At 44.5% G+C, this 17,216-nt stretch overlaps 1 protein-coding gene across 1 annotated transcript in view; it reads left to right on the top strand.

Moving 5' to 3' along the window:
- LOC138599679 (pleckstrin homology domain-containing family A member 5-like) overlaps nt 1-17,216 on the top strand; it is a 241,962-nt gene that overhangs the window by 168,089 nt on the left and 56,657 nt on the right. Inside the window, exons 6-8 of the mRNA XM_069671435.1 lie at nt 3,974-4,148; nt 9,085-9,189; nt 11,546-11,618. Coding sequence (XP_069527536.1) covers nt 3,974-4,148; nt 9,085-9,189; nt 11,546-11,618 — 353 coding nt within the window. The remainder of the gene's footprint in view (nt 1-3,973; nt 4,149-9,084; nt 9,190-11,545; nt 11,619-17,216) is intronic.

Below are 17,216 nucleotides of genomic sequence, written 5' to 3'. Positions count from 1 at the left end.
CGGGGGGGCTGGAGCCTATCCCAGCTGTCGATGGGCGAAAGGCGGGGTTACACCCTGGACTGGTCGCCAGACAATCACAGGGCTGACACACAGAGACAGACAACCTTTCGCACACACACCTACGGGCAATTTAGAGTCACCAATTATGTTTTTGGACTGTTGGAGGAAGCCAGAGACCCCGGAGGAACCCACGCATGCACGGGGAGAACATACAGACTCCTCTCAGAAAGGCCCACTTTTCCCAAACCCGGGTTTGAACCAGTGACCTTCTAGCTGTGAGGCAACAGCGCAAACCACCGCACCATCGTGCGGCCCTGGATTTTGGATCATCATCCAATTTTATAAGGCTAAAAAAACGTAATGAACAGAGATTAGGTTTTGCAATTCTACCCGGAGCGTGGATTAAATGTTAATTTAGTCTTGAAGGCAACAATAGAAGAAAGACTGTCATTCGAAAGGGTTCATCCTATGGTTAATGTGCTGTACTTATACAGCCAATCAGGATCTAATCATCCACTCACATACCCAATGGCTGTACCATCGAGACCAATTTGGGGTTCAGTGTCTTGCCCAAGGACACATCTTCTGTAGCAGTCAGGGATCGAACCCCCAACCCTCTGATTGAGAGATGACCGACTGTTCCCCTATGTGGAGCATTAAAAGGAAAAGTTAATGTTGTGGCAATCTGACCGTAAAGTTGTATTAATTTTGTAAGAGTTAGAATAACAGTGACCAACCATTCAAAGGAGTCATCCTCAAGGGTTCACAAATGTATGAATCAATCGTCGTGAAAAATCCAGCCAGATGAAATGTTTGGTCAAGAGAAAATGTGAAGTAATCATCCTATGCTGACCTATAATATCCATAGGAAGTCTGGCAAATAGTTCAAGGGACAGATTAATAACATGGGCGACAAAAGCATCTCATTTAGCAAACAAATGGAGGAAGGCTTAGAAATGCTGTTACACTGTTGTGTCAAGCACTAAAGCTGCATGAAATGACTTCCTGGCCACTCGGGGACCAAAATCCCACAACAAGCTTAAAACACGCCGTCTGACATTTCAACAGAGTTTTTCCATCTGTACATCTCTAGCTGGAAAAAGAAGAACATAAACATTTCTAGGACATTCGGTTCAACACTCACTTTTTAGCTCGGTAGCTCTCTTTAGCTGCAGAAGTTTTATCTTCAGAGCTGCAGCTTTGATGGCACTTCCCAGAGGATGTATCACTTTCAAATCGTAAAGTAAGATCTCTATAAAGATGTACCAGAACACCAGCCAAGAGACTCTTCAGTGTTATCTGGGGGACTGGCAGCAATCCCAGCACAACACTGAGCAGAAGTCATAAAAAACCCTGCGTTGTGTGCCGTCAACAATAATAACAAGGTGGACACAGAGTTTCATTGACCTGATTAGCTTCTGTTGTGCTGACCTTGGGGACAGAGATAAAGCTGTCTCTGTGTGGTGGTTTTAATCAAACTCTGAAACCTTGAACTTTCTTTTCCTCACATTAGCTATTGTCCTTCTGCTCGACTGAGGGGTGAAAACTTTGAGCGGGTTCAATTTGTCAGGCCAGGTTGGCAGGCCATTTAAATTGGCTGGACGTGGAGGCATACATCAGAGGTGACACCCGGAGAATAATAGCTGTGATTCATGCGACCAACTCCCTTCTTTCACATTCTCACTTTCTTTATCTCTTCCTCTCCAGCACTCGTCTCTGTCGCTTCCCCCGCCGCTCGCGCTCATTCAAGCCGCTCTGCCCTGCCTCTCAATCTCATCGTCCCTCGCTTTAATGGCTTTAACAGAGATAGTGTGTCATTAAGAGAGGGAAGATAGGGTCTGCTTGATGAGATGGAGGGTTTGGCTAATTTGCTGGCTGGATTGTTGTGGAGACAGATTCTGCCTTTGGGATTAGTGAATCCTCTTCATCATCTTGCTAGCCCATTCAGTGAAGATACAGCACGCTTCAACCTGCGCACATTTACCAATTATTTTAACTGAATGAACCAATTTAACCAAGGGCACATTCACACCTACCACCTTCAATAACACTTTGCAGTGTTTACTCCTTAAAGGTGGTTGCTTTTGGGTGACTTTCATCCACGTATTCTCCGCACGTCCCAGTGCACAAACTCTGGTATGCACCGGGGATGGCTTGCATGCAGATCCACGTCTTCTGCAAAAGGTTGAATCCAAGAGTCACCAAACTGGAGACTCTCCCTCCCTCAACTTTTCCCTTTGGTTTCGCCAAGAAAATCACAGACTAGGTGACAAGGTACAACCCCGTCTAAGCCTGTTGCCAAGGTCACCCCAAGAGCTGCATCAAAAGCTCTCTCAAAGTCACGCCCAGAACAGAAACCTATATGTTCCTTCTGACATTGAGCTTTGTCAGTTAGCTGGTCTACCAGTGGCTCATAGATTTACACTTGTTACCTTTGGAATAAGGTGAGCATCATAGAGTCATCCATGCTAGAACTTTTCTGGAAACGAATGACTTGAGTTTCCGCTTGCACATTTGCGAGCGCCCTTACTGTGAACACTGAAGTTATAAAGAAGTAAAGAGACTTGTTCTTGTTAACGGTCCTGAGGTTCTGTCCATGAAAATCACAGAAAGGGTTCAACTCTTGCGACGCCCAATGCTGCAGACGACATGCTTGACTTCTTGTCAAGAAGTTTCCCAAAGAGATCCACCATAAGCTCTCTCTCCAAGCCTACCACGCTCATTAAGACTGAATGGGTTAAACTGGCATAATCTCTCTAGATTCCTTGAAACAATGAAGAGCTGGTTTACTGCAACCATGGCAAAATCACACTGAGTTATCTTAGGCTGACAATACCTGCTTCTTTAGAATAGGGCAACCCTGTCGGGGGAACAGGCAGACTGGGAGGGGTGGATCGTTCATCTTCTCAAGTTATGAGGCAACAAAAAACCAAGACTCTGCTCCCACTTGCCCATTAGAGGGCATTTTACCAGCCCGGTATCACTACCCGGATTTGCAAATAAAATAAGTCTGGAACCTCTCAATTATTTTTTTAATTCCAAAGGAGTGTTTTCGACAGGGGCAGACCACAATGCCTCTTGATGGAGCAATGAAATGTTTGACCCACCAGCGGTAGGCTGCTGGGCTACATGGCTAGTTCCAACATCCGATTCATAGTTCTAGTTCAACTTGATACACAGATGTTTGGCTAACGTAGTGTAGTAGCCAACACTTAAAATTCTTTAGTGACGTGCACGAACATTCAGTTCGTTTTATACCTACAAAATAGACGTTGCAGAACGTTCCAAATCAGTCGAAGCCATCTTGGTTGTTGCATCAACAGTCCTTAAACTCTCCTCATATTCAGTCAAAGGTTATGATTGGCCTGCCCTGATTCAGGTTGGATGGAGATCTGTCTGAATAGAAGGACTCAGATGCATCAGCCAGAGTAATACTGTACAACATGAGTTAGCAGATATGTTTGGTTCCAAGGCTATTGTAAATTCTGCCAAACGTTTAAACTATGAACTATGAGCAGAATGCTTCCACCCTTATTAAATTGATATTTTTAAATGGTTAACCTTGACCACACTGTGAGAACCAACAGGTCACTCTTCCTGGGTTGTGTGCAGGAAAGCTTAAATTTCTGACCTGAAGAAGTCGAGGTCTGTGTAGTCAGAAATTTAGTTCTTGACCTTGTGAGAATATTGACAGAGCAGCATTTTTTAAAGGAGATTGATGTTGACATCTGACAGCCAGTAGATCCTCACGCTTGAAAAGCTGAGATGAACTAAGTGGCAAAACACAAAAACACAGTCTGGACTGACCAAGTTCACTGATTTCATCCTGAGTTTTTCAAGCTGCTGACCACTTTCTTGCCCTCCCTGCTGCTCTATTTGTAACTTCTGTCATCCCGTAAGTGTTCTATGGTTTTGTCTTTTATGTCAGCTGACTCCCTCTCTCTTTTTCTCTCTATGTCTCTCCCTGTTGCAGGCCAGCTCCTAAGGCTTCCTCAGAGCAGGGCAGCAGCGGTGACAAGAAGGAACGTCCCATGAGCACCATGAGCGAGGCATCGAACTACACAGGTGGCTCCGACTACAGCACCTTCCCCGGCAGCCCGGCCACCACCGTCACTACCGGCACCACCACCTCCACATCACTCACACGGGTAGGTCTCCATCCAAGCAGGGCTTTTATCTTAGGCACAGTACTTACTGAAATATTGTAGTATATACTGGATGGATTGCCTTAAAATCTGTAAGATATTTATGATCCCCACAGGATGGATCATATTTACCTTACTGATGCATTGACTTAACATGCAGTGCCACCAGCAGGTCAGAGTTTCCAACTTGTTCAGTGAAGTTGGATAGCTGAATATCTTCAGAGTTACAGATTATTAAGACCTTGGTGATCCCCTGACTTTATTTTGAATACTGGAGGTATTCAATACTCATTTTATTTTCAGAATTAATTGTGTTAAATTCCTTGATGTCCTCAATTAAACCATCCATCCAACATTCCGTCCATCCATTTTCATCCGCTTATCCGGGGTCGGGTCGTGGTGGCAGCAGGCTAAGCAAGTTAGCCCAGACGCCCCTCTCCCTGCCAACATTTTCCAGCTTCTTCTGGGGGATCCCAAGGCGTTCCCAGTCCAGGTGGTATATATAATCCCCCCAGCGAGTGTTGGGTCTGCCCCGGGGTCTCCTCCCAGTTGGACGTGCCAGGAGGCATCCTAATCGGATGCCGAACCACCTCAACTGGCTCCTTTAGATGCAAAGGAGTTGCGGCTCTACTCCGAGCTCCTGAGCCCAGACACCCTGCAGACATCCGCAATCTCATTCTTTCAGTCACTACCCAAAGCTCTTGACCACAGGTGAGGGTTGGAACGTAGATCGACTGGTAAATTGAGTTCCCTTTTCACCATGACAGTCTGGATGCCCGCAGTACTGCACCAACCTGACCGTAAATCTGACGATCCAATTTACCCTCACCCGACCCCGAGAGCCTGAACTCCTTCGCTTGGGGCAGTAACTCTCTTCCTACCCAAAGGGAGCAATCCACCATTTTCCGGCAGCGAACCATGGCCTCATGGTGCGTCCAGTACAGTCTACAACAAATGAACTACAGAACAAATATGAGGTCCACAACATGTCCACAGAGAGAAGTTGGACAGTACTGTGAGTACGGCTGATTTAACGTGACACAAAGAAGACAGAAGTGATAATAAACAGTTAATACTACAGCTTTCTTTTACCGTTGATGCACGGAGATATGAGGTCGGGGTTGGTGAGGTTCCTCCGACTTTCCAAGTCGGAAATCCGACTTTGGGGGGGCGGTCCAGTTGAAATTTCCGACTGGGAACTTGGAGATTCCGACTTCCAAATAACAAATGGAACGCACCATCAGACAGTGCTGACTCTCATCCCAACTGCTCCACTCTTGACTGCAAACCGCCCCAGTGACTGCTGGAGGTCACAGCCTGATGAACCCAACCACATCATCAAGCAAGAATTGTGATATGTACAGTGCTTCAGATCTTTCACTAATAACTGCAAACCTCATGACAGTCTCAGCAGCCTAAGTGTCCTTCGTGTTTAAGAAAATTTGTGCTTATTTAAACCTCATCTCTTTCTTTCAGAGTTAGTTTTATTGTGCCAAAAACACCTGCAATTGTTGTATCTGTGTCTCCAGTGTACAGCCTAGTGTTGCTGCAAAATCTGTTGTTCTGCAGAGAAGCACATCTTTTATCACGTTTAACACATCCTGGGTACCACATTTTTACCTTCTCCTGTCCTGGAAGCAGTAGGTTGCATTGTAGAGAAATAGTTTGACATTTTGGGTGGGTGGCATTTGCTCAGAGCCAGGAAATAGTTCGCTGTCTGGAACATAATCCTCAGTAATATGTCTTTCGTGAGCTTAAGAGGTGGATTTTGTAACCGTTGGACAGAGCCAGGCTTGCTGCGTTCCTGTTTCCAGTCTTTGTGCTGCAGCTGCCTGTAGAAACATACAGACTGCACAGACATGAGAGAGTTATTAAGCTTCTCATCTAAATGTTGGTCAGAAAGCAAATAAGTGTTTCCCAGTATGTCAAACTGTCCCTTCAAGTAGGAGTTTGATTGTCCAAAAAAAGCCGCTCGTCAGGTTCAAGAAGTTGTCCCCGTTATCTTTTACATTGCTTGTTTAGTGTTCTGTATTGATTAAATGAACAAAAGGGGTTCATTAAAGTGATTCCGGCAAACATTAAAGTGTCAGTGCAGCCTCTAACAACCCTGAAACAGTTGATTTATTGTTCCCATAATGCTCTGCTGGAGGTCAACCTCAGGCCGTTTATGGTGAGTTGTCAGTTCCTCCCAGCACTCGTTGACAGTCCTGGAAAGAGTCCATGTTGTGTCAGTGCCTATTATTTCAGGCAGGAGAAGTGTGAGTATGAAGCAGGCTAACTCTGCAGTGAGTGTGTCGTCTGCACAGGTCACTGCGCTGTTGGATCGAACATCGCAGAGCAGCGCACAAACACACAGGAAATAAATATGCATGAGTAGATCAAATCAGAAGTTCTGTGCTGTCATGAATAAGTGATGCTTATACTATTATTACTTCTGCTTACGCTGACCAAAAGAAAGTGTAACACCGCATAGCTTCATGTATTTATGAGACGTCATTATTTATAACCCAGCTGTAGCAGTCCTGCTCCGTGCCTCGCCTGAGAACGCTGCACACACAGACGGCCTGTAGAAGACGACGGCTTTGAGGATAAAGGTCAAAGCAGCTCTGAAGAAGATGATATTTTGCAGCGTAAATAATTAAGATGTGCTTTTTTTTTTCTCTTTTGCTTAATGTCAAACAGAGTCAGTGTGCAGGCAAACTCTGCTACAAAAACAACCTGTAATGATAAGAGAGTTCAAACTAAAAGATTCAGCTTGAAGATGACGAAGACGATGGGAGGGTTTTCTTTTTTTTAATTCAAATGTCACAATATGGCCGACCCCCTGGGCACATGTCTTAGTTTACTTTTGGACTGGCCCGTTTGGATACGTCATTGCTACAGTAATATGTTATCGTGAGCTTCCAACTGTAGAGCAGTATTCTGGAGCAAAGAGTCCTGACCTCATCCCAAACCATCACACTTGTTATTCATGCCGGGTACACACAAGATAATCAGGCTGATTTTGGGCCTGATTCCCTCCTTCAGACTAAAGTAACAGAGTCCTGATGTTCTGATGGTTATAAAGATGATCTCTCAGATGTTCCTGTGCTGTGAGCGATGTTTGAGTGATTTTACTTCCCCCGATCTTCTCGAAGGAACGTCGTGGCCGCGCCGATTTCAAATATCAAACATGTTTGATAATTATGATCTGATATCCTGTCGTGTGGGGGGGACCCTGAGGACAGCCGAGCACGCTCTCTGTGGATCGTCACGTGGAACCAAACGATAGCCAATCAGGAAGCGAGCTGACTGAAGCAGGAAGAACAACAACCGCAGCCATGGCGACAAAAGCAAACGTGCAGCATAAAGTAACATGTGCAGCCCGTGTTCACGCCGTCTCCACCTCTTCATCCACAGTTTGTTCTTTTTTCTGCCTGAATCATCACCACTTCTTCCTGCCCGCCGTCCGCCATGTTTGTTTACTCTGAAGTCTCGTTTGAGCGCCAGAGGTTTAGTGAGATTTGCAGCTGTGAGAGTTGGACTCTGGTTGTTGGTGAATGCATCTGTTAGTGTGCTGTTTGGACAGCTACTCTCCGGGGAAGGTGGTCGGCTCAATGAAAGGACTGGGAGAGTCTTGCATGCACACACCTCAGACACTGCATGATACAACTATGGATGAATTAAGAGATCACACAACTACAACGACTCTGTCTTTGGGTTCGGTTTTGCAGCCCTCGTGTGGTGTGCTGTTTGGGTCATATCGTTGCTCTCCCCACACTCTGTCATTATCGGATGTGATCCGACTATGAAACGGCCCGTTATCGGTTGTTATCACTCTCATTAGAATGCTTCTAACGACTTCTACCTGCAGGCGAGAAGGTGAATGATCACTTATCATTATCAACATCCACAGCAGCAGGCTGCACGTCACTGGACCGTCGTCCTCATGTTGACTACAACAAATGTGGTTAAGCTTGAGAACTGGCTGCAGTTTTGTTAGGTCCTCCAGAACCAGCCGACTCTGAGGTACATCAGGGCCGTACTGTCTCACACTCCTGAAGACAAACGGGAGCAGCTGCTATTTTTAGAGCTTCAAGCTTTAGTCGGATAAACTTAAACCAAACCACAAAGGATGCCAGAGAAAGTAATGCTTCCTCGGCTCACCGAGCAGGACCAGTGGAAATAATAAAGCGTGCAAATACTCTTCTTCTAAACCAGCATTTGGTAAACAAACTCACTTTGAAGGAGACAAAAACGCCGGTTTGCACATTTGAAGACAAAACATTTTTTTCATCAGTAATTTAACAAAAATCTGTCTGTTTGTTTCTTCTGCAAAAACAGAAAGAAAGCTGTTTTTTTCTGTAAATATATAAATAAATCAGAAATCCACTGGAGTGAATAAAAGTCTCAGAAACATTGCTTTCCTTAAAGGAAGCTTGTGTGCATGTCTCATTTGTAATTTCATCCTGTTTGTCTTAACTTCAGACTTTAATAATTCCTTTTATCCGTCTGTTGACTGACAGAAAGATGTTAATGCTGCAGCGCTGCTGTTTTCAGTAAGTGAGCCGTGATGTATGGGGGTGAGAAATATGCTTTGTTTAATGAGCTGCAAACATCTGCCTCTGTCGAAGCTTTTTATAGCTGCTGTTTTAGTGTACGAGCTTCTTTGCAGGCGATGCAGCAAACACATGTCGTGTTGCGTCGAGACGAGGAGAGAAAAGATGATATTTTGGGTTATTTCTTCTCCCTGCTGAGTTCTCTCTGTAGGAGAGGCAAGACGGAAACACAAACACACTCAGTTTTTGTGTTTTTCTAACGGGCTGAGAAATATTTGGTGTGACTTATTTATTCATAAATGTGCGTCTCAATATCTGTAATGTAAATGTTTATTCTATCGAGCTGAATGTATCGTATATATTCAAACTACATTCATTTTCCATTTGTGTGTTTTTAACAGCCCTCCAGGTCTTCCAAAAAAGTTCACAACTTTGGAAAACGGTCCAACTCCATCAAGAGGAACCCGAATGCCCCGGTGGTGAAGAGCAACTGGCTTTACAAACAGGTACGGGACGGCTGCTCCCCTTTAAGATGAGAGGATGTGTTTGGGATTGTGTTGGACTGTGAGCTGACAGATGATATGAATGATGACAGGCGAACGTGCAGGATAAAGAACGTAGTAATGTTAACTAAAAATGTGTATTTACTTTATTTTCAAGATTAAGACGTTTTAATCTCATGAGCAGGCGTTGGTGCTTAGTTAGCCTAGCTTAGCATAAAGTCTTGAGGCAGGGAGAAACAACTCGCTCTGTCCAAAGTTAAAAATGTTTAATGTTTCATGTAGGTCGTTGACATGTTTTGTTTAGCTGTCGCTGTTTAGCACGAACAACTCTCAGCAGAGATAGTAAGGCTGTGAGACGGCTGATCGCTCAGAGACTCAGCTCTGGGAAACGATGTTATGTCCGCGCACAGCATGAAAAAACACACATAATAACGTAACCAGCAAATTGTTGACAATTACATTTGTTGGCAACTATCTGCTGCACCCAGAACCTCGCACAGGGTCTGCAGCAATTCTGCAGGACAACCACAGACCTGGCAACCCAGGCTTCACATCCAGCATTTTTTTTTTACTATATATATATATATAATATTTTCAAGACTGCTGTTGACCCAACATAATTCTGAAATGAAATTCCTGTTTGTTAATTCCACTATGCAAACTCAAAGAGTCGTTACGTAGTGTGTGCTCCATCTCGCTGCTCACTGCAAGGACGAAGGAGGAGGGAAAACAATGTCGGCCGCATGAGAGCGCGACAGATTTCGTAAACGGGAGCTGGGTGCTGAGAAAAGGAAAATAACTTAACAAGTCACTGCGAGGATCGCTGGATACATTTGTCAACACTTCCAGAGATGTGGTGGCTGAGCATGTGTGCAGAGCCAGTGGGTGTGAAATGCTAACGTTAGCACCACCAACAGTGGCACTGTGGCTAGTAAGCCTACCGGGCAGCAACCTCAGCAGGACGGGAACATCAAATTTGCACAGGGCCTCGCACTGCCCCCCCGTGACGGCTCTGGATGCACCCCTAGTTTTTATTGTCCATACTTCAGGGTCATAATAATGGTTGTGTCAAAAATCCGTCACTAATAAGCTACCTTACTTGCTGTCTCGGTTGCTTTATGTAGAGGGCTGTAAACTGAGCTCACCTGCAAAATGAAAAACAACTTGAGGTCATTTTCTCTGCACCGTATGTGATATCTTTGCTGATGTTTTTCTTGCAGTGCAATGCCTTAATACATATGGTGATGGGTTAGTGATTGTTGGTTTTACGAGCTCACTGTGTCTCTGTACACAACTACTAACTACGTCTTAGAAAAATAGGGACAGAAATACGCCTCAAAGAACAGCGTGAACAGCGTGGGTGAGATGATGCTGTCGTCTACAATAAGTCGACATATTGCTTCAAATTATGAACGAAGTGCTGAAGTTGTTAATAAGCTCGCTGCTCTTAGTAAAAGCTACAAACTAAGAGATTAATTACCAGATGAGTTCTTCTCATATTTTACCATCAGCAGCTTCTGTTGGCTTTCACACATTGAATCCTGCTGCTGCCAAAGTTCCTGCTGAACATGAGGAAATTGCAGGATCCAGTTCTCGCTGTGGAGCTGGACTGGACGCTCGCTAACTTAGCTTGAGGCTCAGCTTGTTCTCTCATTACCTTTCCACCCCCTCGCTGCAAGTTGAGCAATTTTCTTCACCCCACCGAGATCTACTGTGCTTCAATATTTCAACCTCTGACCAGGAAACGGCTCCCCGAAGACCGCCTCATCGAGCACCATTCAACTCAGCTTTCAGACCTCGGTTAGAGCCGCTGTCAATAACCTCCATCTCAGCCTTGGCCCCTGCACCGCCGCTCCATCGATTCACTTCACACCAGCTCTCCTCCCCACAGACCTGTCAGGCAAAGTGCTCCCTCACAGAAGAAATGTCATCAGTGTTTACCCAAAGCTCCCGACCTCAAGGTCTGTGGACGGACGAGACACTTTGTAAATAGAGAAAAAGACCCAAAGTGAGCGAACGGTCCTGGAGAAAAAACCTGTTATTGTCGCTGCAGTCATTACGACAGCAGAGAGGGAGGGAGAGGAAGACGAACGAGAGCGTAGAGAACAAAGCGCGGGCCTTCGCCTCGAGCACCACAGACGCAAATTTGTCACCGCGTTATGAAGAGATAAAACAGAGCAATTTGTCTCAGAGGAGGAGATAGAAGCTGGTTAATAGAAGCAGCCGGAGGGAGAGACGGCGAGGGGATCAAGAGGAAGGAAGAGAGGGGGGATCAAAAGAGAGAGAAACTGTGTGAGTGTGTAGTAATTACTCTTCTTTGACTGACTGACTGATGATCTGTGACCTTTGCCCCCTTCAGGACAGCACAGGCATGAAGCTGTGGAAGAAGAGGTGGTTTGTTCTGTCCGACATGTGCCTCTTCTACTACAGAGGTGAGGACGCACACACACACACACGCACACACACAGACACACACACAGACGTCCACGTGTATGATTCAGGCTGTGTAATTGTCAGATCAAAAGAAATGTGCGGTGAGTTCAGGATCAGTCCAGGTTTTCTTCAAGGACAATTCAAGGACTTTAAGGACGACACGTTTGAAGACATTAAATCATTTACAACAAACGGAGACATGAGACGGATTAAAGGACAAATCTGATTAAATGAGCAGGAAACGTAATCACTGCAGATTCACTGATCCAAACTGTCAGACTGGGATCTAACCAGTTTCCTGTTCCGCCCCCATCATTAGCTTTCGTCATCACTTCTTCCTTGTGCTTCACAATAAGGGCATTGTAATGCACAGGCAGCGAAAGGCTTTTACTTTGAAATCCCCAGTTTTCCCCGTGCCATTTGCGGGTAGATGACGTAACAGAGACATGATTCGATGCAGTCAAAAGGACGTTTGATGCACATCGAGACGTCGTTTTGAAACAGCAAGAAATGGTTTGTTTTTTGTTCGTTTTCGGGGAGATTTAGATTTGATTTTATTTAACCTTTATTTTACCAGGAAATAATCCCACTGAGATACAAGAGCTCTTTCACGAGGGAGTCCTGGCCGAGACGGCAGCATAGAAAAGTTTCACAAGAACAAACTAAAAACAGCAACATAACAGTTTCAAACACAGAGCGGACAGCAGACTAAGACCATAATAATATAACCAATAACGTAATAGCACTCAGCACGAGGACAGTTACATTCACTGATCAAATGCTCCTTAATTCGGCTCTTTTCGTCTTCCAAGCTAATAAATCGCTCCGGTTTGAGGCGACCCTGCAGCTCAGACCAAGACAACAGAGCAAAGACATTAAAGCACTTTGACCGTAGAGAGATCGAGTTCAAGAAACAAACATGAAATTATAAAAGTAAATAAAGTTTTAGGAGGCAGTAGAGAACAAAACATTTGTGAGATTATGAAGTCATACATTTGTGAAAAAAAACCTAGAAAAATCGTGTTCATAGGAACCTTTTTGAGCTGCGACCGCTCAGAAAGTAGGTTTTAGTTCCCGGCCCCCTCCCTCTGATTCACCTGTGTCTCTGCCCTGTTGGCTCTGCTGCTCACACAGGCGTGCATGCCCAGAGCTCGGAGCAGATTCAGCCTCTCTGCACACAAGAAGCAGACTGAAAGACTGAGCGACCCTCTGCTGCAGAAACACACGTTTCTATGCTGCCCGTTTGCACCCTCGACAACATAGATGTTCAGAAATGTTACGTCTCTGAAAAAGTGATGAACCGTACGGCTCAAAAACGTCAAACTTTCCAACAATTTTTTTAAATTATACTTTAAGAAGCTATAAAACAAGAAAAAAGCAAGGCCGCGCAGCGCAGCAGAGACAGAGACACTGGTGTTGGATGGTAGGCTACTTAGTATCCAAAGAGTCAACGCACCAACTAACAGAACATCTGGGGCAAATCGTCTCTCCATCAGAGCTCCACAAACCTCTGGAGACTTTTAACAGAGTAACACTTATTTGAAACTTATTTGAAATTCTGCTAACAAGTTTTTAAGGACGTCTGTTCTGCCAGGCTGAGCTGAAAGACGATTATGCACAAGGTTAATTTGAATATTTCCAAGTTTAATTTAAAAGAAAGTGTTTGAAGTGTTTCTGTCTCCGCTCTGAAACAGCTGAGGTGAAAGGACGCTCATTACTGTTGCTCACAGCATGATAAACAGCAGTGTGTTTGAACATCTAAGCTAAGGTGTGAAGTGTGAAGCAGACAACATATATGAGACACCGTCACACTGTTTCTATCACTTCATCAGTGGCAGTCTGATGAGTGAAATCTGGGGTCAAGAGGTTCGAGCGTCCTGACAGATGAAAGTGTTCGTCCTTGCGCTCCCCCTCAGCTGGGACTCCCACGCTGCTGCAGAACCGCTCATTTACAACTCTGCGTTCACAGAAGCTCATCTGTTCCTCTTCGCGTCTCCTAAATCCTAAAGAGAGTTTTTTCTATCTCCATAAATTGACAAATTAGCCGCTCCCGGAGCGCAATCAGCCGCCGCTTTCATGACAAACCCGAGGGAAAATTGGATGTTTATTGGCTTAGCCGGCAGAGACGGGAGAGAGGAGGCGTCCTCGCGAAGGACAACGACGTGCTCGGCTTTCCGATAATAACCTCGTCTTTTCCCATTTTTTGTCCGGCGTGCTCCGTCGCTTCATCCTGAGCACCTTCTGTCGCTCAGGTGGGAGCTGTTGCAGAGTTTGGAATTGTACTTAAATCTCTTTTGTGTGAGCAGCGGCAATAAGCATCCCTCCCTCTGCAGAGCTCATCTAGATGGACTCATTCAGTGTGTTTACATGAACTCTAATAATTCCAGAGTAACAAGATACAATAAGAATACAGCTGTCATGTAAACACGTACAGCATGTGTGGAAGTGCGACCTGAAGCAGAGTCCAGCTGAATGATGTCGGAAAGAGAACACTGAACTTAAATTAAAGTACCGTCACTTTAAAGACTCTTTAAGATAAGTTACTGTTCTGTTTCATGTTCAGGCATGGCCCTTTACTTTATATATCTCGTGGATATTAACTCAAAGATTAGTGTAGCCTGTGGAATAAGATGCAACACATGACACAATGACTTTGTGGTTCCAGTAACTTTAGTTTTAAAGATCGATGATTCACAACGAGACGGGATGCACCTGCCCAAAGAATCCTCTGACATCTGATCGTAAACGTTCTAAAACTGGGACGCTCACATCAAAGCAACACAACGCAGCTGACCGTCTCCATAGCAACGACGCACTGACATGCCCCACTACTACTGCATTAATACTATAACATTAGTATTAGGCCCAGGTTACATGTATTAACCAGCTGGAGTTCTGCTGTCGTTATAAACAGAAGTGGATGACTACACGATGTTAGCTGTAACACTGATTAATAAACGGTGAGTTTAGAATGTTGCAGAGAAACTTGCAGCGGTGTGAGCTGGTTAGCTGCAGAGTGTCTGAAGCTGTTACCTGGATTTGACTCGTCAAATCACTAAATGCAGTTTTAGAACTGAATGATGTACCTATTTCACTTCAGCCAATCAGGAAACAGCATAAATTGGCGTAGGCACCCTGTCTTTGGCGCTGCAGCAGCCAAAGACGGCTCCAGATCCTCTCTTTCCAAACTGTCTGTATTCACTGTTTATTAATCAGTGTTACAGCGAACACTGTAAGCACGTCACTGTCGCTGTCATCCACTTCTTTTTATAACGTCAACAGAAATCCAGCTGGTTAAGTCCTGTAACCTGGGCCTAATATTAACGTTATATAACGCAGAAGTAGTGGGGTATGTCAGTGCGTCGTTGCTATGGAGACGGTCAGCTGTGTTCCGTTGCGTTGCTTTGATGTGAACGGCACAGTTTTAGAACGTTTACGATCAGATGTCAGAGGATTCTTTAAGCAGCTGCGTCCCGTCTCGTTGTGAATCATCGATCTGAACTGGCCTTTAGTTTAATGTGCTTTTAAAGTCTCCTTTAGCTTTTACACAAAATTGCTTAAAATAAAAACAATTTTAAAAACAGCTAAATACTAAAACTACAGCCGTGGGCTGTCAATAGAGAACAGAAAATAAAACCTGTTAAATCCATTTTTAACAAGAACTAAACCCACCAAACAAATGTGTGAATATAAAACAGGTGTGCACACTGACATTCAAACATGTTTTAATTAGCCCCACGAGGATGACATCGTATGTTCACCGTCTCTGCCTTCAAACGAAGAACAAACAAATGTAAACATGAACTCTTTCACCATTTACAAAGTGCATCGTGTGCTGCTTGATGCTAGCTAACATTAGCGTGCAAATGGGAACACAGTACTCGCCGGCTGCCGCCCAAAATCACCAGTAGTACCCAAACATATTGACAGATCACATCTAACATATTCGTGCAGTAATATTTAACAAGATGTGTGTATTTACTTCCTGCTTGTAACTACTGTACGCTCGGTTAACAGCACCGTCCACTCTGTAAATCTCCAGGTTGTTTGTGCCGTAAACAGGCGGAGCAGCACTGTTATACTCAATGCTGCCACCTTGTGACCAAAGTCTGCATCTGCCTGTCGCGGCCCACTTACAGTCTAATTCACACTTCAGTAACTTAATATCACATGTGTTAGAAAACATCAAAGAACATGTACATTCAACTTTAAAGACATTCTGGGACTGTAACAACCCTTAGTGGAAAAAAACATCTGGATTTATTCACTGCCCGGTTACACAAGGAAGCTCTGAGCGGTCAGGGAGGGAGAAAAGCTTGTGATCGAGAAATGAGTGTTACAACAACACATTTTCAAAATGAGCCTGAAAATTAATGTTTTTATTTTTTGCTCCTCCAAAGTTTACTTTTTGTGCTTCTGTGAAAATTGAACTTTTATTTCCTGGCAAACATTTTTTTATTTCTTTTCACGGATGGAAAAAAGTAACTTTGAGAAATTATCCAAGAAAACTTTCCCAGTTGGCAACACCTTGTTTCCCATCTGTCTCACAGATTAAAAATAAATAAAATATAAATGAAGCACTTTAAAATGTCTCCGTTTTTTTAGTGTACAAGGACGAGTTGCTGCCATCACAGGAGTCACTTATGTCCTGTTAGCTCCTGTGGGTCGTGTTAGAGGAACAAAAAACCTTTGTGGTCACGTGTTGGAGGACTTGTTGGTGTCATTTATTTCACCCCAAACTTTTAGGCTCAAATTATTATGTTGTACAATAATATGTCCACCTTGTAGGTGCAAGTTATTATCTTGGAATAAGTCATGTGAACAAGACAAGGATCAAACAGTTTGTCTGCACACATTAAGTTGCATGCACCACATGGGAAAAAAATATAGATGGAGCCTCTATAGATGCCTGAAAATACAAAATAGATACTTGAACATGTGGTTATAAACCAGAATTATCATCATCTTAATCTCAGTGTGCACAGCTGCAGGATCTGTCAGCGTTTGTGGTCAGGAAATGGACCAAAGAAACATTTCTGCTGCCTCGTCAAACCTCAGTGAACCTGCTGAACAGTTTTCAAATGTCAGCTGTTCTTCAAAGAAAACACCCACTCATGCTGCAGTGTATACCAACAGCCTCGCTCCGCCTCGCACCTCTCCCTCTCGCTCGTCTTCTGACTGTGCTCTGTGCCTCAATAATTCAGTAGCAGGGACGAGGCCGGAGGAGCTGCAGGGCTCGCTGTGCGGGCTCGGATAAAGCAAACAGCAGCGCTGGCTCCAGGCGCTGTAGGTTTTTACTGCAGCTGGTGCACCACACGTGTTCCTGCTGCACCGCTGCCTTTAGTCTGTGGTCTGGAAGCTTCTATCAGAGCATCGCTCATACAGAGCACAGTGAGCCAGAAGAAGCATGCAGTCAATACCTTCCCAACATGACGCAGCTCAGACTGGTGTGCTTTAAAAGTGGCATCAATAAATATGAACTTGAACTTGACTTGAATGCATTCATGCTGCGTTTCACGTCTTTGGTGCTTTGCAGCTGATTCGCTTCTGAAGTATGAGACACCCAAAGAGACAGAAAGCTGATTCTGTTTATCGCT

The sequence above is a fragment of the Semicossyphus pulcher genome, unplaced genomic scaffold (assembly GCF_022749685.1).
Source record: "Semicossyphus pulcher isolate SPU_LCO1_2020_fin unplaced genomic scaffold, fSemPul1.0.p SCAF_20, whole genome shotgun sequence".
In the NCBI taxonomy this organism is placed as follows: Eukaryota; Metazoa; Chordata; class Actinopteri; order Labriformes; family Labridae; genus Semicossyphus; species Semicossyphus pulcher.
Note: the sequence above shows the minus strand (reverse complement) of the source record. Positions and strands in the feature narration are given on the sequence as shown.